The 26523-nt window shown below is 39.8% G+C and overlaps 1 protein-coding gene across 1 annotated transcript in view; it reads right to left on the bottom strand.

Moving 5' to 3' along the window:
* Positions 1-25945, bottom strand: part of ADGRL4 (adhesion G protein-coupled receptor L4) — an 80080-nt gene extending 54135 nt beyond the window's left edge. The window contains 2 exon segments of the mRNA XM_068406901.1: positions 23582-23731; positions 25289-25945. Coding sequence (XP_068263002.1) covers positions 23582-23731; positions 25289-25310 — 172 coding nt within the window. The 5' untranslated portion in view covers positions 25311-25945.
* Positions 25946-26523: the final 578 nt, after the last annotated feature.

The following is a 26523-nucleotide window of genomic DNA, read 5'->3' as shown; positions in this document are numbered from 1 at the left end:
AGTGTTTAAATTACATTTTTCAAATGGTCAAGCTGTTAAATATGAAAATACTGGATTAGAGCTTAAATTCTTACTCCAGCTGCCTTGGCTCCAGATCAGGTGCCATAAAGTCAACATCCAGGATCTCCTTCAGAGACCCACTGAAAGATCTGGGATAGGGGACAGCTGGAGCCAGGGAAAAGGGCATGTTGGGGATGGGTCAGCAGGACACACTGTTGCAAAGAAGGCAATGCCATGCGTTGGAAAGGCTGACATTTTACAGAGGGCTGACTATTGTTCAGATGAGGGCTTTACCAGTTTCAAATCCACCTGGGAATTTAAGTAAGGAAAGGGCATTGCTTTCCTCTTAATTGGCGAGATCCACGTTACATCTATTAGAGGCAAATGGCAGAGTCACCCTGTGAATTAAGGCCCAGGAAAGAAGGAAATATTGTTTTCAAAGCAAGTCCACTTTTAGGCCATTAAACTGCAAGATAATGATGGGTTTCTTGAGGAGCAACAAATTTCTTTAGAACTTCATTTGGTGCCTGTTTTAGCCACAGGCTGCACTGTTGTGTTATTTTATGTTTAAACATACCCTACTCTGACAAGCCACTGAAGCCTTTAAAGTCTTCTCATCTCTATTGCAGACAGTACTTTGATCTCAATGCCAGAAAAGGTCAACACGAGAACTTCAGAATTAGACTTGTTTACATCCAACATACAATACAAATAAATAAATGTGACAAGGACATCCCAGGCAGATTAAATGAGGCCATGTTTCCCTAGTACTACTTAAAATGTTTTTGGTTTTGCCAACCATTTTGTGAGCTATGTCATCAACAAATCCAATGAAATTCACTTATTGAAGCGCTTTTCCTCAAAATGTTTCATCAATCCTAGGCCACAAGGGCTCTGTCATAGGATAATTGCAACTTGGCATATCAACAAAGAGCATCCAAACCTCCTCAGCTTCCTTATCTATACAATGGGCAGGGATGACAGACATTTTATTAGCTGAGATATTGTTACTCCCATCAGATAAAATAGTGTGTTTTGTTGCTTTGATGTTTTCTGTCACCATAGCAGAGCTGTCGTTTTTAACTGCATGTTTAAAGAACGACTGTGGTGGCAGCTTACGTTCCTTCACGATAACACTGCCTACAAACATCTCACAGAAAGAGGCAAGGGGTGTACTAATTGCACTTTATCAGAAAGAGATGGGAAGAGCAGATGGAATTTCTGCCGCAGTCATTTCTAGTCACGCCATAATTGTGGAGTCATCTCTCTTGTCTACATTTGTTTCCTTAAGAAAGAAAAGGATAACCAGAGAGTGAATTCCCTCTGAGTGTGCAGCCAATTGAGAAGCCACCCAAAAATTATTTCAGCCATCCCTGTTCTCCTGCCTCCACATACACTATTATTAATCCACAGAATTTTTAGTGGATTAAAATAACATTTGCAGTAACTGCTTATATTTAACACTTCTCCACAATAACTACAATGATTACAGCCCTCAGAAATATGTATCTTACTTCCACATGCTTGATTAGATCATGCAGACTTTGAAGGCTAACAAAAAATCTGTCATGCAGAGCAATATGCAAACCCATTTAATTTTCTATTTAAATCCTTCCTGACAGAGTGGACTTTTCTTGAATTTCAAAACAGCAAGCCTGTTAACCAAACTGTGAAGGTGGAAAATTCTGCTTGTCGACACCAGGCTTATCTCACTGTACTATCACTTGGACAATAATTATATGAAGTGCTGTAGACACAATTCAATAATTCAACATTTGCCAGCTGCTACTGAAGAATTCCCATCTATACTAATCACGTGGAAGGGCTGTGGACTCTCCAATGGACTGTATGACAAACGCTGTCCACATCTTTTATGTCAGCAGTGCTCTAGCACACCGATTTCTGCTGAGGGATGTTGTTGGGATGATAATGGGAACAATGCAATTAGAAGTCATCAGCCCAGCAGAAAATCTCATCTTTGGTGGCTACTCAGCAAGAGGTTGCCCCTGATAAGGAGTGGAACATATAAGGGAGTGGAACATCTCCCTTATGAGGAGAGGCTGAGGGAGCTGGGTCTCTTTAGCTTAGAGAAGAGGAGACTGAGGGGTGACCTCATTAATGTTTATAAATATGTAAAGGGCAAGTGTCATGAGGATGGAGCCAGGCTCTTCTCAGTGACATCCCTTGACAGGACAAGGGGCAATGGGTGCAAGCAGGAGGTTCCACATAAATATGAGGAAAAGCTTCTTTACGGTGAGGGTGACCGAACACTGGAACAGGCTGCCCGGAGAGGTTGTGGAGTCTCCTTCTCTGGAGACATTCAAAACCCGCCTGGACGCGTTCCTGTGTGATATGATCTAGGTAATCCTGCTCCGGCAGGGGGATTGGACTAGATGATCTTTCGAGGTCCCTTCCAATCCCTAACATTCTGTGATTCTGTGATAACAAATGGCAAAGTAGGCAAGTGTAAACTGCCCTAGCAAATACAGGAATCTCTGTTGACCTTCATAGTTCTACACATACAATATGCCTCTAGAGAGCCAAGAGGCATTTTCATTGGTGCTAAATCCAACAGCCTTGACATAATGAAACCCCTCCCCCCAAATAATTCCCAGATACAAAAGAGGGGTTCTGCTACATTTTTCCAGCTCTGTGTTGTTCATTCTTCTCCTGGAAGGCAGATCCTGCTCCTTCCTTTACATTGTAGCTCCTTTCCTGATTTTCCACCTCCATCCATGCTCCTGAGGCCACCTCCACAACTGGAGGTTGTGAGCTGGATGCACCCTAAGAGAGGTGACCTTGAGAGACTTACAGGTTTCATTTTCATGTATTGACTTTGCTATAGACTGTGGGTGGAAGTCTGGGGAATCACTTAACCTGCCTTTGTCTCAGTTCCCCATCTACAAAATCCTTTCTTCTACCTTGTCTGGTTTGATTTAAGCAGAACAGACCCAAACTCCTAAAGGTCACACATGCTTCGATAGCAATATGAACTCATTTGACACCTTGATCTTGTTTGGGTAAGCACAAGCCAAATAATGAATCCTAAGCAATGAAACGAACTGAAACTTCCTTTCAAGCACTGCTTTCCAGAATGTTTTTACTTTGAGTGAAGGATGGTGCACGAATAAGTTGCATAGTTAGAAAGGTACCTTGTTTCCTCACTAACAAGCAGAGATAAAAAGGAAATTTTGTCATGGATTCAAGTGGTTGGGAGATTTAACCTTGAATATCATTTTGATATTGCAGAGAAGTTACACATTGCATGTAATTATTTCTAAGCCCTGTGCTGTTTTTCCCATTGCTGAGCACTGGAGATGGTCTGGAGACACAGATGGGTGATACTCCAGCCCAGTCAATGAACACTCTTCTTAAAGTAAGCAAGCAGACCAAACCCTTCCCTAAAGCAAAGTTTCTTCTCCAATGGAAAAAAATTTCTAGTATGGAATTTAAGATAAAAATCATGTACAAAAAAAAGAGGGTTGCAACAATCTATTTTGAGCAGAATTGCTTGCTATTTTTAAGCATCAATGGACACCTCAAGGCTACAGTGCTCAGTGCTTTATAAATGCCTTCAGTATATGAAGCAAATACTTTTACAATATTCAGTATTTTTCTACTTAAAGCTTTAACTCCTGAAGTCACATTAACAACTCTGATAAATGATAAACTAACAATAAAGTGAAGAGAGACTAGCAAATAGTTACCAGGAAAGTCAAGGGCAGAGAATTACTCATTTAATTATCTGTACATGTTCCTTCAAACAACAGCTACTACCACACTTCAGACTTACAGCTCTGACTAACACTTATTGACAGATTTAACTCATGCCTGCCTACCTGCTTCACAGAGAAAGTAACTATGTAAGGGTCCCACCTTGCTGTCTGCATTTAAAAACATGGAAGCAGTTACCCTTGCCTGCTTTTTTGCCTTCTGCTACTCATTGCCATGATGTCTGCCTATATTCTGAAGCAGACTGTCAGTAGAAATCTCAGTGCTGTTTCCGCTTCCTTCCCTTTTAATAGCTAGTTCAAGAAAGAGTTAGTAAATTGGCATCTGGAGTATTGGGGCCCAGGAAACTACTCAGCTGCAATTGAAATCTGGTGTGTGTCAGGTGTGACGAGTTCTGGGAAAAAATCAGAAACTTCCACACATGACCTACAACTGCCAGAATCACAGAATGGTGATGGAAAGGGCTCTTCGATGAATAGAGTGCTCCTTGTTCACCTATAAAAGATTATTCAATTATCTAATAACTAAACCTTTAGATAATGAAATGTTTTTTAAAAGGAGGAGGGGAAAAACCAGCAACAAGGACTTTGCTTGAGCAGATGTAAAACTGACACATCTGCCTCCCTTGATACTAGCAAATTGGCTCTTTCAATATGTTTCATTTGTTCTCCTGCCAATTGCTGTTCTCTTGTCAATTTACTCTCAAACTTGGAAGAAAATTAAATGGATGACATACTGGTTTCTGCATTTTATCTTTGAAATGCAAAATATATATTTCAATGATCTTAGAAATGTTTTACATTTTTGAAATCTTTGCAATTGTAAAACGCTGGGCTTGATCCCCATCTGGAACATAAGGGCGTAACTCCACCTAACTAAATAAAGCTGGGCAGTTTATCACAGCTGGTGATCTTGTCCATAGTTTTTCCACAGATTAACACATAAGATGTCATATACTTATTCAGAAATATGCAGTGTGAAAGAGGGTGACTCCCTGTATGCTTTAGGAATGCTTGAAAATACCTATACTAGATGATTGCCTAAAAATGCTTCCTATTAGCCTTAAATACTCAAAATGAAACGACAGAACTGTCATCACAGCAAATCACACAAGGAAAGAAAAATGATAGCGGCATTAACTGCATCAGCCACCTGCTCTATAAAGTTTATTAAAATGATGGAAACAGTATGTTGGTTATGCCATACATGCAGGCTAAAACCCCCACCAGGTCCAATATCCCATGCTACAAGTTGTAATTTATATGCCTGTAATTTATACTATACTATAATTTATACAACATTTATCAAAATACTGGCTGGAAAAGACTGTCTACTGACTGGGGTACTCTAATTCCTTGCTCTGTGGCTACTTACTTCTTTAGTCACAACTTGACAAAAGGATTTTGGCACCAAAAGTAGGACTTTGACAAATGCCTGTGTTGTGCTCCTTAATATGCTCAGGACCACCTTGACCCTGCCAGCAATAAGCAGCCCAGTCTCTATTTTTAGCGATGTCTCAATTTCACTGGGAATTCTTTGCCAAGGGGCTTGTGTCCTATAAACATAATACGCCTAACACACATGGGAACCTGTGCTGTGCTCAACGCAGCTGCAGCCACTTTTATTCAAACACAGGAAGAAGAAAAGGAGAATGAGAAGGAGGTAGTGGTAGTGTCCTCCTCATCAGCAATGTTTTAGCATGCAGGAGTTAAAAGGCAGTCCTAAACAAACCTGCACTCCTCTGCACTCTCAACAGCACCCTAATCACCCAGCTGCAGGCAGTACGTGAGCAGAAAAGCACCCCATCCCTCCTACTGAAGCTACTCCAGTTGGCAAAAGCAATTCAATCATCCCGAGCCCATGAGCACATCTCTCCAGCTGGGCAGGTAGCATCTTCATGTGGGAGTCTTGATGTCAGGATCCTGCCCTAGGGATGCATAATGTATTTTATCCAAGAATTGTTTAAAGTAAAATAATCTGTCATACAAATGAATGGAAAGAGGATCATTTTCAGAGCCACTGCCACTATGGATGACCAATATAGATGAAAGTGCTTACATTTAGGCATTCTTGACTGAAAACAATGGCTTCCCTCTCTTTATGCTAAGTTTACCCATCTGTAAAGCAGACACATCACAGTTTACCTAACTCAGAGAAATGGGATAATACAACTTTGGCAAAAGAAAGGCTCCATCACATTGCTTTACTAGACATAAAAATGTAATATGAATATATGATTTTAAATCAACATTACAATAATGTAGACTCCGGGACATTTCTGATATTGCTTTGGCTGGATAATGTAATTTGTTTTCTAATAGGTCTCTTGCCGTGCTTGATATTCCGCAGAGCCAGCCTATGTTACAAGATGTACATAACTAATCTGCTGAGAAAAGAAATCATAAACAACACTTTATCCTGCATTATTTTATTCATGGGATCATTATTCCAGTCCTTGCAATCTTGAAGTATGGGTTGGGTCCTGGGAACGTATAGCCATGCTGACATACCCAAAGTTAGTCTGCTTTAAACATTCTTTAATTCCAGAGGAGGAAGGTGGGTGCAAAATCTTTAAGGCTGTCATATCTGGTTTAAAACTTCCTTATGTTTTCACCCCTCCCGCTTTTTTTTTTTCATCTTTTGTTTGTGCATAGTTGCATGAGGAAAAATCTCGTTACATTATTACCCATACTTTCCTAAGTGAGTTGACTGAACAGGGTATTAACTGCATTGGCTGTTAGTTTCCAGGATGGAAGTGACAGCAGTTGCCTCTCTGATTGTCCCCAGTGTGGGAAGTTTGGCTTTCAGGAGCTCCCAGAGCAGGCACTCAGCACTGCAAGAAACAGGAATCTCTTGAGCAAGTTTATGTTGGTTTTTTTTCCAGGAGCTGGACTGAAATTTTTGTAATATGTACAAAGTGTCCACACATTCCTTATAAGTCAGCCTTCACATATTTTCAGTAGCATTGTTTTCACAGGATAATCCTTAGTGATATACAAAATGAAACCCGTTATCTCTTTGATGAATGTGTTTTAAAGTCCAAGGATAAGCGTGGGTAAGCAACACAAAGAAGACAGTGAAGATTTGGAGAGCGGTGACAAGAGCTGGCAGAAAGGAAAACTGATTTCTTTAGAAGTGGCTTCTCCGGGGTTATCTGCCAATATAATTTAACTGTACGAATCCACGCTTGTGCAGTATATATAAATTAGTACTAAAACTTCATTAGACACCATTCGAAGAAATTATTTTAGAGTGGTGGATCCCAAGGTCATGCAGACATTGGCCAAAATATCTTGCTAGATCGGATGCTGAAAGCTGTCTCCCATGACAGTCCTGGATACTAAGCCACTGTTAAACGTCTGTCTTGTCACAGATTTATTCTGTATGTGCTTGAAACTGAACCATGTCATATATTTGGCAGGAAATGTAATCTCTCCACAAAAAGGATTTGATTCTTGGTGTGATCCTGCAGGTCTCAGGCAAGAATACCTCTCGGTAAAGCCAGTGCGAGGTCTGTCCATGTATTTCCATTTTGAGTAAGGGACAAGCCCCAAACATGGGGTTACGAGAGCAAAAGCTCCTGTCCCCAATAATCCACATGACCCAGATGGCATGAGAAGAGATGGGCTACAGATGTGCTACTGTTTTTGCACAGTGCACAAACGTGATGCCTACATCTGAATTCATACAGAGAAACTGGATTTTTTTTTTTTAATTGTTTTCCAAAGCCCCAAGTGGCATGCACAAGAATTACCAAAGGAACATCAGCACAAGAATTACTATGAAAGAGAGCAAGGAATGGCTCCTGGTTTGAACAGCACCAGACAAAATCACTGAATGAATGACATCTTAGGGATCCTCCCCTAGAGCCACCTGCCAAAGAATTCCCCTGTCAAATTGACTCCCAGTTTTGAGACTCTCTTCGACTTCCCCTTCTGTTCAGACCATCACGGCCGTCCTCTTCCCCCTCCTAACAGCCATGTCTTGCCTTTGTCCTTTTTCTCTGACGGTATCGCCTAGATTATAGCTAGTCCCGTCTCTTTGCTGTTTCTTGTGCTCTGGCAGTACTCCTCACATGTGATGCCCCATTGCTGAAGGGTAGGCATTTGGGATATGCTACCCCCTTTGCCTTAAAACCCTAGCTGTGAATCTCAGCAATTGCTGAAAGTCTTCCAAGAAAAAGGGGAAGAGAGGGGGAGCAAACCTGCAGTTATCGTCTGGTATGATTGCTCTCAATCTTTTCTAAAATAGTGGAATAAATACTATGAATGTAAAAATAATCTGGAACAACAGGAGAACCATGACCAATAAATAGTTTGTATTTTCAAAGAACAGATCATGCCAGATAAAAAATTGATTCTTCACCATTCTCTGCGTTAGTGTATGGAAGGAACAGAGTGGCTGCAATATATCTGAGCTGTAGTATAGTGTTTGATACAGCGTCTCAAAAAATCTTATTAGAAAAATAATTTATAATGTCTTGGATAAGAGTGCTGCCATGTGGATCGAAAACTGGCTAAAGGAATGTAAACAAAGGATAATGAGTCATGACAAACAGCACTGCACTGAGCTGTGAAGAGGTATCCAGTTGGGTTGCCACAGGAGCTGGTGTTAAGCCAGTTTTATTTTACATATTTATTAATGCTCTGGAGGAAGAGATGAACAGTCTGAGAATTAAATTCACAGATGATACTAAATTGCTAGATGTTGTTAACACCAATCAAGACAGAGATATTATATAGAGGGAAAGCAGAGGGGATGGGAATGGGAAGAGTCAGTAACCAGATTTATCTACACAAATCCGTGAGGGAGGGTTTTATATCCCAACTGACAGTAACAGGAGCCCACAGACAGACCAGCCAAAAGGAGTTTACATCTGGTCTGTCAAAGGCTGGAGTAAAGAAATAACAACAAAACCAGCTAGGGATAATTATTAATTAGAACATTTCCCCATAAGATCCCAGAAAAGGCTTCACTCTCATTTTCTTGTCTCAGTAAGTTTCAAAGTTTGGGATTTTCTAAGATTTTGCCTGGTTGCATGCTATAGAGTAGCATATACCAAAGTCGTACAGAGTCATCTGTCTTCACGTCACTATATTATGTCACTTTTCTGAGGAGAAATCAGTAGTAAAAATCTCACCATTCTCTTTGTATACCTTCTTTACTTATACTATTAACGTGAAGAGAACAGAAGTAGTAAAAACTGACACAGAGGTAATAAACTCTTTCAGGAATTTCACTCTCCACAAGCAACTCAACCCCCCCAAACTGAATTTGCTTAGAGGTGTTAAAGCAAAAATAAATTCTCTAGCTATTTGCAGCAGCTGCCTAATAGATCCCTCATTACAGAATGAAAAAAAGATTTTTTTCAAGCACTATGCTCTATGTGCTATAGAAAAACCTGTGAAAGTGTTCCATTGTCCTAATCTATTTTAGTGGAGCTATGTGCAGAGTGGTTAAGTACAGTATGTTTTTATTTTTTTCTTATCCATTTATAGAGCACATTTGTATGATGAATTGGATATGGATTTAAATTTTGTGAATTAAGTTTTTGAACCTTTTATATAAATTGAAGGTATTCAGATGGTTTCAATGCCTTTGAAATGTACATAGACAGTATGGTCTATATATATGTGTGCATATTTATAAAGAATCTTTCCCTACTACTTTATAGCCCAAGGAGTAGAAAAATCTAAATAGACTGTAGGTCTAACGAGACTCTGTTCAAATAAAATTTTGCCTCTTAAGATAACATTATATTACTCAAAATGAAGCCAAACAAAATAGATAGGAACACCTCACACAAAAATTCTTCTGAATACTTGCAGCAAACAAAACATTCTACAAGACCTGTGACTGTTGAGACCTGGCTTCCCAGCATTTTACATCTCGAGTTTGCTTGACTTTGGTGGCTAGGGAAATGCAAGCTCAAGATCAAACAATTTTTATGGTTCAATCCAAACTAAAATTACCCTTCCATGTGGATTCTTCACTATATGTGAGTTTACAGTGTAACTTTTCATGTCAGGCTATTTATGCAAAACTTTCAACTTTTTAAAAAAACTTTTTTTTTTAAATTTAGTGCAAGACAACTGAGTTCAAAAGGTACTGAGGATGATCACACTTCAATGTCTCTCCCGCAGAAAACCTTAACACATCGGCTAATATAAAGCCACCCATTAAAGTTTTCATTATTCTCTACTTTTCTGACTGGTAAAGATTAATATGGAAAAACTGGAGAAAAATCAACCTGTGAGGGTGTAAGTAATTCACATGGAGGTGCCTTCAGGTTGCTTCAAGTTATGACAGAGGACAACTTCAGCAAAGGAGTGAAAACCATGTCTGGCCCCAGCTACAAATCCTGAATGCTGAGGATCTGATTTCAGACACTTAGCACGGTACAGAGCAGAGTCCATCAATGACTGCTGTGAGAGATGAAATGAACCAGCCTTTTGAAATATCTATCACTGCCAGTGGCCACTATTTTTTTCATATAAGTATCCCCAAGGACACTACGAAGGGAGCAAGGTTAAAAATTTCCAGGAGGAGGCTAGTGGTAGTAGTATCCAAGTAAATATAAATTTTGGTTTTGTACAATGCTATTACTTGCATGACATAAAACAGTAGTGTGTGGATGCTTTATTTTTTAAGGGAATGTTACATCTCGTAAAATTCTTAGGACTGGAAAGGGAAAAATCCCTGGGCCTCAATCTCGTTTGATGAAAACTAGTGTAGTTACTCTGAATTTAGAGAATGCATTTCAAAGATGATAAAAAGTAGTTTCAGTGGGTTCTATGATATTATAATTTTCTCTTTTGTCTCAAGAATTGAACACGTCTTTTCTGTGGAATATTTACAGAGACTTTACCTTCCACTAAAAATTTGTAGAGAAGTTAAACCCAAATTTGCCCAAGAAAGTTATGTTGAGCTTGTTTCTGGCAGCAATCTGGCAGCATCTTTATATCTGCATAGCACTGTGATTGTCTCACAAATTCACAATACTTTAATTCTGTACCACACTATTTTCCATAGAGGCAATATCCTCAGTGTTAGTCTGAATGCTCTGAATGTTAAGTGTCTGGCTTTGGCTGGATTGTCTACATTTTTGGTCCGTGAACATGTAGCACATGGCCCTTGATTACTACTTTTAAATTGATCTGTGTCTGCTATGAAAATATATTGCTTCATAAAAGTATTTCAGAGTATCAGCTTCCAAATTAATGATTTTTCTCTCAAGCTCTGACTTTGAGAGCTCACAGTATAGAATTGTGTAGTCCAGCTACTTGAATCAAATTGAAAGCCATCCATCTGCAATTCAGATCCAAATTCTTTCAATGCAGTTGGCTCATCTCTCGGTGAAGAGCAGCTGTTGTCCTGTTAAAGTGACTGTAAATAATTCTGACTTCAAGCTTCAAGAGTGAAATTCACCCTGCTTCACTGGGGACTACCTAATCCCCAGGATGTTCTTGGGTTTGGTCTTCAGCTGGTGGGAGCTGCACAGCTCTGCTGTAATCGATAGAGCCATGCTGCGTTACACCAGGTGACGATCTGGCCCTGGCAGGGTCGGCGCACGGCGTGGCATGCCAGCTCTGCAGCCAACAGGGCAGCACGCACTTGTGGGGTACACAGGGATGTGGGATCATCATGCTGAATGAGAAACCCTGACTTCTTATGCTAATTGCACAGGGTGCTTGCACCCATATCCTCCAGGTTAGGAGGTGAAAAAGGCTATGGTTTCTTCCTCGTGCTGTGACCATCTCTCATTTTTCATCCCCCATGAGCCTGTTACTGTGTTTTTTTGGGGGTTACATGCGTTCTGTAACACGAACAGTACTACACCAGAAAAGACTTGTTTACAGCAGAGAGTCAATAAAGCGTCTAAAGGAAGAATTTTCCAATGAAAAAAAATGGGCCCTAACCAAGAAGGAAGGTACTTGTTAAAGCAACTATATCAGAATAGCAGATGAATCATGATGTGATAGCATTATTTGAAATAATGTTTTGAATGGAGCTGTCAGCAAGTATTTTAATAGCAAGTCTTCAATTTCTGCTTTATGGGGTTTTTAACCACCAAAGAAGAAAACATAAGTAACAAGGAGGGATTTAGGAATTGTTTAGTGTTTGGCTGTTCAAAGAAAGAAAAAGAGCCCTCCACATGCATTGCAGCTAATGAAAATTGCCATTATGTTTTTTTTCCCTCCATTTGCAGATGTTAAACACTGTAATAATGCAAAGTCCTTATGATTTTCTAAATCTTCTTAATAAGGAGGATATTATCTACTTATTTAATTACCGAATCTCCGACGGCAAGGAGCTGCTGCCACCAGCAGCTCCAGCTCATTCACATAGTTCCCCTCCCTAATTAAAGGGTCTTTGCAGTTAAAAATAAAGTAATAAATCAATCAAAAGCCCAAACTACCAACAGATGATAGGGGGAAAAAAGCACTTCAGGGACAGACTTTCAATTGCTCAGCACCCACAACTGGGATTATTCTTTTGAAACAACTCAGTCCTCCTTTAGGCACCTAGGATAGAGACAGACAGTTCAAAAGCACTCAACAAACATTTCTTTGGAAAATCCACCCCTAACTGTGGCTTTGTGTCCTACAGCCATTGTGGCTTACAAGAGTCAATTGTAAGTCACCTCTCTGTTGGAGGAAAGTCATCAGCATCATCCCTTCTGCAGGAAACTATAATAAAATACGTTACTGTACTTATCCGTGCTCTTGCCATTGCTTACTGCAACACGAACAGAGGTGGCAGGTATATCAAGAGAATATTTTTACTGCACTGCCAGTGAAAGCAGCAGTAGCCTCGCATTTGGATTTCTGTTGCAGCACCCAAAACCAGGTGTCCATATTGCAGCACAGACCCCTTACTAGTTTGAATATCAAGCTCAAACTTGAACGCTGGTGTCTGCATGGCATTCCTTGAAGGTAATGTGCCATTGTCAGGTTAAAAGTTTTCTGAATGTTCATCAGTCTAAGGCCAAAACTTTAGTAATAATTCAAGAATGCTTTACAGCTAATAAAAGCTGCAATAGCTTTCTCTGAGACCAGAGAATACAGCCCAGAGGCCTTTTAGCACATCCCTCCCCTCCAACAAGAAGCATTTGGTGGTATTAGCATACTACCTGTTTATTCAAGAGGATGTACAAAAAGTTCACTTAACAGTTCTTTTCTTTGCAGCCAACAGCTGCATAAATATTATCGCAGCCTCTCCTCTGACATCTGTCTAAGCCTCAGACCTCATGTGCAAAATTATACTAACGGAGCTCAACACTTCTGTAGCCCACTACTGTGTCCCAGCACACCTAGGACTGAATATCTAGTTTCTCCTGTGAGAGCAGTGATGCTGTATGATGCACCACTGAAGTGACCTCATTTTTTAAAGACAGCTTTACTAAGAATTTCCTAGATTTTAACCATGGAGCTGAGTATGATGAAAGCTTTGTGGAATCAACATACCAAAATTTGCATAACAACCCTAAAAAAGCAGCTAAGTCCCAGCTCTGCATCCTTTACAACTGCTACCCCACGCAGTTTCTATTTTGATTGGCTCAGATGAAAAGCTATGTTAAGTTTTAGAAACTTTTTCTCATCTCTGCTTCAAGTTTTGAAGGCTATTTGCCTTTCCCATTTTCTCTGTGATAGTTAAGGAGATGAAAATCTTTCTGTATGCACCAGATATCCCTTACACAATGGGACAGAAATATTGATACTTTTATATTACACAGTGGGTCATATTTATGAATTGATGCTTGCTTCATCATAGCTCTAAATAATGAAACCTTTTGGATAAGCACAAAGGGCCTGAACCTGTTTGCCTGAGTACTTTCAGCTTCCACTGATCTCCCTTCTGAACTTCTTACAGGCTGATGTTGAAAAGTTAGAGCTTCCTCAGGATCAATGCTACCCACCCACATGATTTATTCAAGAAAAAAACTAAGGCAAAACCTCCATTGTACTATGATTTTCAACATACTCCTTTCCCATCACCACAAAGAAATAATGCAAGTCTCAGAGCTCCTATTTAGGCCCACAGAGCTTAACTGAACTTCTCTTTCAGTTCACGCCAACATCCTGAAGAGTTTCTGTGGCTTTTTTTTAGGGCCATTTGCTGATGTTACAGAGATCAGTGATGAAGACCTTCAGGTGGTGCAGAGATCACTGCTGCAATAACTCCCTGCCCCCATGACACTCCTGATGCAAGCGGTGAGCCAGGGCTGTGCTGCCCTCAGCCCATCTGAACTTTGGGGATACCCAAAAACCATTACAACATTAGGAGGGCAGTGAGGATCACTGGACTCTCTCCCAACCTGGGACTGAACATGAGAAGATAGGGCAATGGTCTTGGGAACAGACTTGCAGCTCCTCTGTGCAGATGGGGCAGGAGAGAGGCAGCGGTCTCCTGGGGTAGGATGAATTCACCTTTTCTCTTAGTCTTCCTTTGGTAAATTCCTGGGGATGAAAACTGCAATACCTCAGCGCAATTTCACACTCTTTAAAATTGGGATTCAGACACTTTGCCACAAATAAATATTAAATATATAAACATGGAAGTCACCATCTATGCTTATGCTCTCCTTCACTGTAACTTATGTAGATTGCCGCCTATGTTCATAGCTTTCATTACAAACAAAACATAAAAGCCAATGCATATCCTGAAAAGCTATTTTTCTTTATTGCAACACCGTTACATGAAGCCTACTAACATAAACAAAGATTGGACTTGGCTGTTTTTGAACAAATAACCATTTATTGTCAAGGCTTTTCGGGAGCTTTCATTTTCCTTTTTGAAAAACATGATCTTGTGCCAACCTAACAAATGTGTAACATTAAGTAATAAGCAAAATAATGGGACACCCTGCCACACTAGTTTATAGACAGCTTTAGACTGTCACAGTTGTACAAGTCTAAGCTAAGAGAGAAACTCAGTTAAATAAAGCAGATGTATTAAATCAAAAACCCACCAGCAGAGTCCCTTGGGGCATAGCGGCTGTTCCTAAATGCTACAACTGGCCTTTCAAGCGAGAGGATGCACAGGAATAACAGTCCAATGGCAGAGCAGCCCATGTGCTGCTCTCTCCTCCACACCGCTGGAACAGCACACAGGAGAGCACGACCAGAGCGCCTTTTCCCCGTATCACCTCCTGGCACAGCAGCAGAGAGCACAGGACAGAGCTGTCTCAGCCCTACCTGAGCAGCCACGCGTGCGGTGGGCAGATCAAAGGAGAAGCCCCTGCGCCACAGACCTGCCTGCACGCCCCATCCCCAGCACGGCAGCAGGCGAAGCCCCTGCCCCTGGTGCTCACTGAATGTTAATTCCACCAGAAGTCTCCCTTTTGAAGTTATTGTGAATCTCTTAAACTTAGCCCGAAGTAATCACACAACAACCTATCCATTAGACAAAGAACAGAGATTATTCAGCTTCCTTGTACCACACGGAACAGCAGCTTCCTTCCTGCCAGTGATTGTGGCTGTGATTAACTGCGCAGTTCAAGGTGAAAGAAGAATGCGGTTCCAGGCGTATATGGCTTCCTTTAACCTCAGCAAAACACAGTGCCAGATATTTCAATTAGTGTGTACCAAGGTCACAAAATCAATTTCTTATCGCAGAAAAACACACATACTGTAAATTTCATTTTCAAGCCACAATCTCTAAATTAAATCTGTGTACCTAAAAAACATACAGTGCAAAATTGCGGTCCTTCAGCCCCTGCCTCCTCCTTCTGCAGCATTTTCACAAACATCACCTGGCTTTGTGCTCTATATTTAGAGCACAATGTTTGGTTAGATTCTAATCTTTTTGGAGAACGTCATTATCTCTTTCTTTGGCAAATAGAGGCCCAAAGTGTCAATTACCTTCTTAAACTCTTTCATACACACAGGGCTGAGCGGGGTTTGATATTCTGTCTGCCAACAGCTCAGTCGGCAATTTTTTACAGTCATACACAGAAAAATTGTGCACCAGCATAGCATCCTAGATAAATTACACATTTCAAATGAGGTTACAGACAACTTCACCACTCCTGGCCAGTTTATTCTGGAAGAGGAAAACAAACAAACAGACAAACAAAAGAAAAACAATCCTAAAGAGAACACTTTTCTGCTGTTGAAGTCTATGAGTTATTGAACGGTGACAAAAGTAAAATCAGTATGCCAGATTGGTGGAAAATTATATGGAAATCAATGTAGATGCACAGAAATGACATCATCGTCTCTTCTATGTGTAATTCCTTATGATACTTTCCTTGTTACGTGGGTGACACTAGCTTCATAGCCCCAAAGGCAGTTGCAGAATCTGATAGCTGTATCAGGCTCTATTGTGAGCAGACCTAGGTACAGAAGATGTCTCAAGGAAGTGGAATTTATGGAAGCAATTTCTTTCCAATAAATCCCGTTTTTTCCTTAACAAAAGATAATTTCAAATATACAACCATGGAACGAGTGAATCTGGCAATTCTGAGATTGCTTTGAATTTTTTTCATAAAAAAGGTGGCTTTTTATTCACATACCTACTTATACATATGTCCCTGTGTGCCCATTTCTGTACATTGAATATACATGTATGAATATACATGTTCTGGAAATATCTTCAATCCTTTTACTTCAAACCAACAAGTGAGAAGAATGTGTTGTTACTGTTGGACCTTTTGGTACCACTTCAGATGCTAGAGATACAGGAAGTGAATCATATCTCTGGCAGACACAAAGTAAGCAGGCTTTGAGATAATAAGTTTAAAGCTGCTTAAATGAATTTTCCCACATCCTCTAAACATGTAACATATTGATTAATTCTTAAGATCACAAAGTAGGATGAAAAGAGTGTTTTCTCAAGAAAGGAAATTATCATTATTTGGCAAGAGTTAAAACATATTTTGAATTAAACAAATAAGAAACCATCCATGTGCAGCTGATCAGCTTGAAAGTTTGGGTACATTTTTGAGAGAGACAACTAACTTTTCTACCACATCATCTACACACATTTTTAAAACTCTTTTTAGAAGCAAACAGGACTAACTTAAAAGAGAGATTGGATATGATTAAAGATGTAACAAGAGGAAGCTTTGTTTCTTTCTGCTCCATTCAAAAACTGCATTACTGTATTTCAGCCATGCTCAAAGTACTGTTTCAAGAAAATGTAAACAAAAAACATGGGAAAAAAAGATAGTGCTGCCTTTTTTTTTCCCCCCTCAAATTTTGAATGTTATGAGTCTATCATGGGCTTGGTCCAAGGCTGATTAAAATGAGGGTCAATCTTACAAAGTATTATAGTGGGATATATCTCTGGCCCAGGCGAACTGTGTTTTCTGGCAGCAGGAAGGAGAGCTAACGCTCTGAAGATTTCTCTCTATCTTGTTCAAGTGAGAAACTGGGAGAGATTTTTTCATATGAGTAAGAAAACTGGATTTGGCACTTTGAATGCATAAAATTCTTTGAGTCAAAATTTTATGGACTCGGTCATTTACAGAGGTAAGACAACTGGAGTAAGACAGCCTCTACTGTGTCTTATTCAGCAGGATTGTATTGTTACTTCAAACATATTGCACTGCTTTTCATTTGACTAATGTTTTCATGCATTACCAGGCACTGTTGTAACATACTCTCTCTTTTCAAATTCCCGGTCTACTCTTAAAAGCTTCAACTAAAATATACTTTTAATAGTAGCTACTCACAATAAGCAATTTCAGTTATAAAAAGTAAAGTCAACTCTACAAAAACACTGTTTCGACTAGCAATGTTAGCCAAGGATACAGCTATTTCAAGAACATAAACATAGCTCCGTCCTTTGCGACTGGAAGGCAACCATGCAACAGCCGGTTAGTCCTCAGCAGTCTACATACATCACAGACATCTAACCCTTCCCAAGTTCACAGAAAAGTGTAACATCTTGCACATGAAAACCAAAAGCCATACATAAAGCCATAGGTCCCCAAGTGGCCAGGAACCTGCTATGTTAACCTGTACATTAACACCCACGCTTTCCCAGACAAGTGGACTGTCATGCACCAGAATATCAAATCCTCCCACCCAATTTGTCCAGGCTTTTCAAGTCTATGATCTGCCTACAGGTTTAATCTGGAACATCTGATCAAGATACCTTGACTGGGTAACATTGCACAGCTCAGCAGTCAATCTCTGCACTTCAGGAAAAGGTGAAAAACATTCAGCTAGATTATGACCGATGAAGATACGGAAGGGAAGAAAACTTTCTGCTTCCTGGAGAGGAACCCTGAAGGCATGGGATTAATTAAATGTGATACCTACATATGCAATGAACAGGATGGTACCTCCTAACACTTCTTGGGACCACCAAAAAGTCAGATGCCTAAGCCTGGAGTAGGAATTTGGAATTTGAAGATGACTTCTGCCCTTTCACACAGCCCACGCCCCAGTTTTACCCTGAAACCATGTAAAAGATCCAGCAGAATTTGGAGGCAAAGCAGCAGAGATTGTGAGACACAGGAGGAGGGGGGGGAAGAAAAAAGAGTAAGGAAGAGTGAGAGAGAAGCCCAGAGGCTATGAGGAATGTGTCAAAAGGGCTGGGAATTAGTGGTCTGCTCTGGCCTCCTGTGTAACACATCCCAAGTTTTCCAAGCTGTCACCCACTGTGTTGAGCCCTGTTATTTGTGTTTGGCTAAGGCATGTCTTTCTCCTGCTGGGCTATGCCAGAACAGCTGCAGTTTGCTTTTTTATAGCTTGTGGTAACTGATAGCAGTGAAATTAATTTAGGAAGTGTGTGGATTGGATCTTCCGTCTCAGTGATTTCAGACGACTTGGTAAATGCAGAAGTGACATCCAGTGATGTATGTCTGCTGGTAATAAAAAAAAAAAATTTCTCTTCTGGTGAACCAGCATTTGGATTAGATCATTTTCTATTGAAGGACACTTCTGGATAGAATGAAATGATTATACACAGTGGTTTTACAGGGTCATGTTAATTTGAAAGGTAAAAATTCCCTCAAAACTATACACTGATTTGGTGCTGCAGAAGGGCAATGGTGATGCCAGTGAATCAAAACAAATTCAGTGGCTGCAATAAAAGTTGATGATGGGACACAGCGACATCACCTTAGATCAAGGAGCTGATGTCTCACGGGAAAGCTCTTTTTACAGCAGGCAAAAGCCAGAGAGTTGGTTGTATGACCCTCAGTAAAACAAGAAAATATGTTTGTGTTCAAATATTGAGTAGGCTTTCAATTTGATTCAGCTGAGTTTACACAAATTGCCCTGTGTTCTAACAGGGACTCTATATTTTGATATAAAATGCCACTTTGCACTGATGTATTTTTTATCTCTGGAAAATGATAAATGCTCCTACACCACACTTCATAAAGTCAGCGCCTTGCTTCAGTACAAAGTTTCCCTGATAACTTAAGTCCCTGCTCACTATTTCTGGAAGAGATGTAACTATTTTACAAGTAAGACTGATTAATTTTGCAGTATAATTTGCAAGTGACATTTACAAGGGAATATTGCGTGGGGATATCTGGGAGGGATATTGTGTTCAGACTTTTCCTGCTTGCCTGCCTGCCCTGCTGGAACAAACAGCATTGCTTCGTTTTCCTTCCGTATTTTACAAAGTTAAAGTAAACACTGTGATCACACTGTTTACTTTAATTTCCTGCAGTGTGCCAGCAAAGCAGCAGATTGGCAGTCAGCAATCAAGAAGCAGCCAGTACTGAAACAGCAGAGCTGCTTAGGAAAGCATCCATGATGCCAACTCATTTTTCCTTCTGTTTTAAAAATAAAATATTGGCTTCTATGAAGGATCTGAAATCTTGCTTTGTTTCCTTTAATTTTCTTTTGGAAGAAAGCTGGGATCATGAACAACACCCAATTTATATGGCCAACTCTTTCTATATAAAGAAATGGATTTACAAAAGTAGCAAATATATGCTATTTACCTGTAAAAAATACATAGCATTTTTGCACAAGAGGAAGTTAACTCATCTATAAATCAGTCTCATCTGGATATATTTTTATTTTTATGCCAAGAGCTCTAGCTGTGCTACTTCAATTAGGTGTATGATAATGTGAAGCTAAAGCCCATGCATTACACTCGGAATACACATCTGCCCAAGAACAAAGTCCTAAAAGGCAAATAGTTATATTTTCAGAGGCCGTTCTCTCTCATCTCATACTACATAAAGCAAGGAATATAAATACAAAAGAAGAAGTGAGAAGAATGGGATAGTATTTTGTACCTCAGAGGTGCAAATCTTGACAAGGTGACTCATTTATGGCTTTCTGGAAGATACTGTACAGAAGGAATTTATTGCTATGTGAGTTATAATTCCGACATATAAAAGAGACCAGATCCTACAATCGGTTATTCTCCTGACTATGTGCATTCCAACACATATTCTTACTGAAGACAATGAGATTATGAAAAGGATTAGCTTTTTGTTATACTGGCCAAAGTATGCCTTCAGAAAGTCCAAAACGTGACCTAATTTAAAGTGGTTGAAATCTTGCGGGAAAGATTGTAAGAGGATAATTATTTTAAAAGCCGTGACTTTGACACCAGGAAATTAAATTCATATCTATATGTCTTTATCTATACACAGCAAATCCAATAATCTTGAGCTCTCTGCAGTCACTTAGCCAGCTGGCAAAGGGAGCAAAGTAAAAACTAACAAGCCCCATTCCTAAGGTATGCTGACATCAGTGATTCATGATTCATCAATAGTGGTGCTAGGAAATAAATGTAACAGGGCATTATTGCCTTTTGCAGCAGAGTAAACTCAAGGGAAAATGTCTAAGTGTATCACATTGAAAAGACAGAGCTAGCCAAGAAATAACTTCTACAAGTATTTAAGAGGTGTTACAAGCAAGTGAAATTAGAGAAACAAATGTAAACCTTTTAAATACAGTGAGAATGGACCTATAAATAAAAAGGGACAGTTTTCCAGCTATACAAGCTTAAGAGGACTAACCTGAAAACTACCATTCCTTGTTGTTCAACATTTTTACAAGGAGAAAGAATTTGAGTTGTTTGCTCGAGAATAAACCGTCAAAACAATCACTGTTCTGGTTAAATTGTCTACCAGGATAAGCACAATGAAGAAGTTGGTTCTACGCTATGCAAAATTATTAATGTTGTTGACAGTAATTACGACTCTCACAACCTATCTAAATAACTAAAAGGGCAAATATGTAAACACAACGTACCATATATACTCTATAGAAAATGTCTGTATTAGCACATAATTGATGATCTCCTTTGAAGGTGACTGGACTATCATTGTAAAAGCCTAAGATTATTAACTGAAGAAAAATAGGCAGCTATCTCTAGAACAGTGGATACACCTGCTGCTTTCGCCACACAGAACAGCAAGATCTAATACATCATTAAACAACTGAGGTTTTGCTTTACGTTTTCGTAGCTTTAAAATATTTATGCCTATATTTCTAATCCTTTTTAGAGCCTACCCAATTAAAATTCAGGTTACTTGTTTATGCTATTAGAACGCTACTGCACAATATTAATAATGCACCATTTAACATGCTGCCCCAGAGAAACATCTCTCTTTCAGGGGCAACAGCCACATACTTCTGATACAAGCTTTGTTGCTTAGCTGGAGGGTAAGTGACTTTGGTGGTTGTTGAGGTATTTTACCAGAGAAAACATTGGTCTCCTGACATGAGGCTTGCTTCAAACCATTGCCACATAACCACAAAGCACCACAAATACATCTAGTACCTGGTTTGCCTGGACTGACATTGGAAATCTTATTTTAAAGATTGAGTTTGCAAACACTTAGTATAATTCTTAATAAACAATTAATTGATTCACAAGAGTTGTGAACATGTATTTCACTGTACTGAATTTTCTTTAAATGATCAAGAAATGTTTTTACGAATTTTGAATATAGATTTCTCTAAGAAAATATAGGCAAAAGACAAATTAAGAAAAAGATGCTGTATGAGAAAAAAGAACATGGAAGGTAAGATAAATCCATCCTCATACAAATGGATTTAATAATGCCATAATGGGTACATATATAATGGATGGATTTAAGAACATCAGTAATGTCAGTGAAGAAAAACAGGTATCATAATCACAACTTTCTAGAAAAGTACAGACAATGTAGTTTATACCAGGTCATGGTAGATAAGCAAATTCTGGTTTGATTTGTTCCAGGCAGTATTGCTAAAAATTGACTTGGTTTTCTTCTTTCTCTGCATTATTCACAAGCGTAGGCACTTGACTCTGCAAACGTAATGTGCACTTAACTTTCAAATCAACCGGCTTAGTCAGGGTAGTAAAAATTGAATTACTGCAAATACAATACTAGTGCGGTGAAGGCCATTTCTTCTTATTTTCATTTGACCAGCTTGATAGACAAATAATGATTGACCTATATTTAACGCAAGGTTAGCATTAAATTCAAGAAGTATGTTTAGTGACTACATGACACGTGACGCAAAAGAGAGGCTGAGAGAACAGTGTTTGTTCAGGCTCAAGAAGAGAAGGAAAAGGACGAAATCATATTGCTATCTACAGCTACCTAATGGGGGGGTCACGGGGGTTTATAGAGGAGACGAAGCTAAACTATTATTAGAAATGTACAGCGGTAAGTACGCATGAGAGGAAAAAGTTACAAGCTGCAAGAAGAGAAACCGTAACTAGATATCAGAAAAAAGTTTCAAAATTTTGGTAGTCAGATACTGGAACAGGGGCCCAGAGATCCTTGGAGATACTCAAAACTCAGCTGAAGACGGTCCTGAGCAACCTTCTCTAAGTTGAACCTGCTCTGAGTGGGGAGCTGGACCAGATGACCTTCAGAGATTTCTTCCAAACTAAATTATTCCACAATTTTTGTGATTCCTTATTGTTTATTATTTTAGCCAGCTATATTTCTAAGCATTCCCAGCTTATAAAAGGGTAGGCAGCTTTCTCAGGAAAAAGATATTTGCATTCTAAATTTGACTAAAACAAGCACACTTCCAAGTACACCATAGCAAATGAGCTGTAAAAATCCAAAGTAAAGGTGGGCTGCTTACTTGTGCTTATACCAAACCAAAGTGCCTCTGTTACTGCTAAATTTCCCAAGACACATAAAACACAAAAACTGACCAAATGGGTCGTTAATATTCATAACTACTTCTCAGGATATTGAAAACTGACAAGATTCTTATGAATTTCTGCCTGCCTGAGGCTGGGTATAGCTATATGTAACAGTGGAAATAAGTACTAGAGCTATTAGTAGTGGAGGACAACTCAAAAATGAAGGCAGGGAAAGTATCCTTTTCTTTGGATGGAAGATAAAGGCATCCAGAGGCAGACCCCTCTGTAGGATTTCTGGCATATTTCCCTTGCAAGCAGCTATAATAGAAAAATCAACATTGGCTTCACATGCAGACATGTCTCTGTGGCACACACACCTCCTCAGTCTTCTAGACTAGCCCAGGAACTGCATTATTTGATCATGATCAGCTGCTGGGAAGAGTGTCCTAGCGCTCTGTGTGTGTGGATAACATGTAAGGGCTGAAAAGTAGCAGTCATGCCAACTCCAAGCTTCAGAAGTCCCAAGTCACAAGGGAAATTGCTAAAGCTAAATCAGAGAATATACATCGGCATCTCTCATGGAAAAGGAAAGGACCAAAATTGAAGCTGGAAAAAAAGTCATACTCAGCTGAGATGCATGGTATGCTATATTAAAATACTAGGTTGAGGGAAAGTTGTAGAATTTCTCAGAAACTGCTGAAATTTTTTGTCTTTGAGACCACGTTAATGTAAGATGTTGTGACATAAAGTTTAATCCTTGAGCTAATGGGCTCTTCAGTAAGTTTTTCAAGCAAGCACATAATAGAAATTCATATAGGTAAAATCTGTTTACCGTAACAGAATGTTATGCCATTTCCCGTGTATCCTTGGGAGCAATAGCAGCCTGTTGTCCCACCCTGAACTTCACATCTGGCATCCTTGTGGCATGTCATGTTGCAGCTTGCAGAAGTGCAGCCATAGTCCAGCAGACTGGAAATCAGAACTGGAACAAAGGAAAATTAGACTTGTTTCTTTACCTAAAAACTTCATTCTGAGCCCTAAAACCGGATGTGGGCAAATGGTACCTGTAAAATTGGTTTATTCCAGTGAACTTAACATCGACACAGGATCAGCTGTATTGCAGGATTGGGCAAGGACCATCAACTACAGGACTTTTTTGGTAAAACTACTCAGGGGCTAGAAACAGCAGATACTGTGGATTGAGAACTTGTGTATGTGCTGAATCAGTATAAAATTGGTAAACAATGTAGGAGTTAGTCTGTGATCTGGGGAAAACGTTTGAAAGGCTTTCAAATCTCTCTAGTACTTTCCAGAAAAGCACAGACATTTATTTGTACTCTGAATTATATGTTGAGAGTAATCCAAACTGCCCTCCACATATGAAATGAAAAATATCAGAGGGTTGCCGTGATCAGATTTTTTATTTTTATAAGCACTCCCATACTTGTGTAGCTAACACTTATGCATGGTCTGAGAGATTAAATCGACATGTCACAGTATTTACTGCATTATGGCATTAAGGTTTAAAAACTTCTGCAAATAATTTAAAGTTAATCTCTAAAAATACCATTTCCATACCATACCATCTAAAAATACAATATTATATTGAAAGCACTGTCGTCTTTTTTCCATCCACTGAATGATTCCTGATAGGTATAACTACATTCCCATTGTATGAGTGCATATGGTTTTCAGCACAAAGAAAACAAGAATCTCTCCCTTTGAGGAAACTAACAGCTCACTGAATAATTATACACAGCCTGTAATAGGTTAGAAACAAGGCAATTAACTCAGAAGGGAAAGTAAATTTTTTACTTTGTACTTTCTAAATTGTTAGCAGGACATAACAAAAGTTGCAGAACACAAAGACCCTTTTGGATGCTGTCTTCCCCTGCAGTAATGCTTTTCCCTACCCAAATATTATTCTGGATATTTGCTAGCATAGTGTTATAATTACAGGTTTCATTGCTTCAGGAAATCTCACTGAGGCGTTGTTTTCTTGGACAAATTAAAATTTCATGAAAAATTCAAAAGATTAAAAATTACACACAATTTTTTAACAATTACATATAATCCAAATCAATTTAGATATCACCAAGTTTCATCTTTTCCCTCTGTTTTTGAGAGAGGAGACCATCTTCCAGAGATTAAAACAGAAACCTGTGGGATTCTGTTCTTATTTTACTGTTCATAACACGTCAAATGTGAAAATCTCCCAAGAAGATGGAAGGGGGTGGGGGGAGGGGAAGAAAACCCACAGAAACCCACAATGTTTCTGTTTTTATACAGAACAAAACCCACAGTGAGATAAAGAGTGTCATTTGTGGGATCTGTTTTTGGGATGATCCTAATCATACAATTACCCAACCCTGTACCAGCACTGATCAAAGCTATGGGGACTTTCAGTCCGGCGTACCCAGCAGCTTTCCACCATCTCCAACACACTCATTTCTCTCTAGCCCCAGCATTGCTGTCCCCATAGGTCTCCTTGCCAGACCCGACTCCCTTCCACTCGCTCCCCGGGGAAGATTTCACCTACCTAGGAATGGAAGCAGTTTCATTGGTGATGCTGTTGCTGTGCGGTGCCTGGTGCAGAGCCTCTGTGTCACAGAAAAAACCTCCCTGCCTTAAAACGTATGACCATGTGCAAAATATGCACACATGCCTATCAGGAAAGCGACGTCCTGGTGCAGGCGCTGCCCTGACACTGCCCCTTGTCCTGAGCTTCACGTTTCCAAAAGCTTCTGAGGCTCACATGCAGGACAGGGAGGGTCAGAAGGGGCTGAGGACCTCGTCTTCTGGCAAGTAGGGAATAAATGAGAAAGTAAAAGGAAAGCAGGAGCCTGGGTCTTGCAGGAAATATCAGAGAAGATTCGGGGTGAGTGGGTTAGAGGAGCATGGGTTAAAGGAGCTGCTTGGGAGAGTGCCTGGAGCAGGGGGAGGATGAGGATGGAAGGGGTAAGCCGCTGCCTGCTGGCAGAAGGAGTAAAGGAGCAGCAGAAGAATGGTGGAGCAGATCAGGGAGGGTGAGGAAGAGGTGGAGGAGATTAGTAACTAGCTCAGGGTTTACAAGCTTGGAGGTAAACGTCTACTTGCTTCCTTCCACCTTTTCCTGGTGAGCTGAGTGTATGTGAGCCTCAAGACCCATTTTTTTTGAGACAATCTTGGCTGACTGTAATCGTTCTTCCTACTCCTTGCTTCGTTTTTGAGATAGATCCTTACTGCAGCCAAGCAACGTTGCTTTAAGGGTAATGGCCTGTGAGGAGGTACAGGAAATCCACTGAACTCTGCTTTGTGAGGAAAACAAAGATATATAGGCAGGGAGGAAAGAGACAGGAAGGCAATTGTATGGCTGGGAATCTCAGGGGCCGAAGGAGCCGAAGTTTCTAAGGGTTTGTGGGACTGAAACAGGGTATTGTGTAATAGGACATATCCAATATAGCTAATTTAGTAAAGCATTTGGCATGTCTTTGGGTTAAACATGAGAGCAGTTCTACCTCATTATAGCATCTTAATCAATGAGACTTCAGCACGTACTTATATTAGGCATGGACGTGGCAATATTTTCTCTAAACTTGTTACGGATGATGTGCATATCGTCATTTCCCAGCTTCCTGGAGGTGACGACTCATGCATTGAAGCATTGTAAAACTGAAGCATTGGTGTATGCCTGTCTTTATAGGTGGAAGCAGAGGAATATGCATAAACAGGCATGCTGCTGGAAGAACGGAGAGAATCTCTAAACTAAATAAAATGGACACGAGGCTGTGGAAT

Source organism: Nyctibius grandis, chromosome 8 (assembly GCF_013368605.1).
Source record: "Nyctibius grandis isolate bNycGra1 chromosome 8, bNycGra1.pri, whole genome shotgun sequence".
NCBI lineage: Eukaryota > Metazoa > Chordata > Aves > Nyctibiiformes > Nyctibiidae > Nyctibius > Nyctibius grandis.
This window is presented reverse-complemented; position numbering and strand designations above follow the sequence as displayed.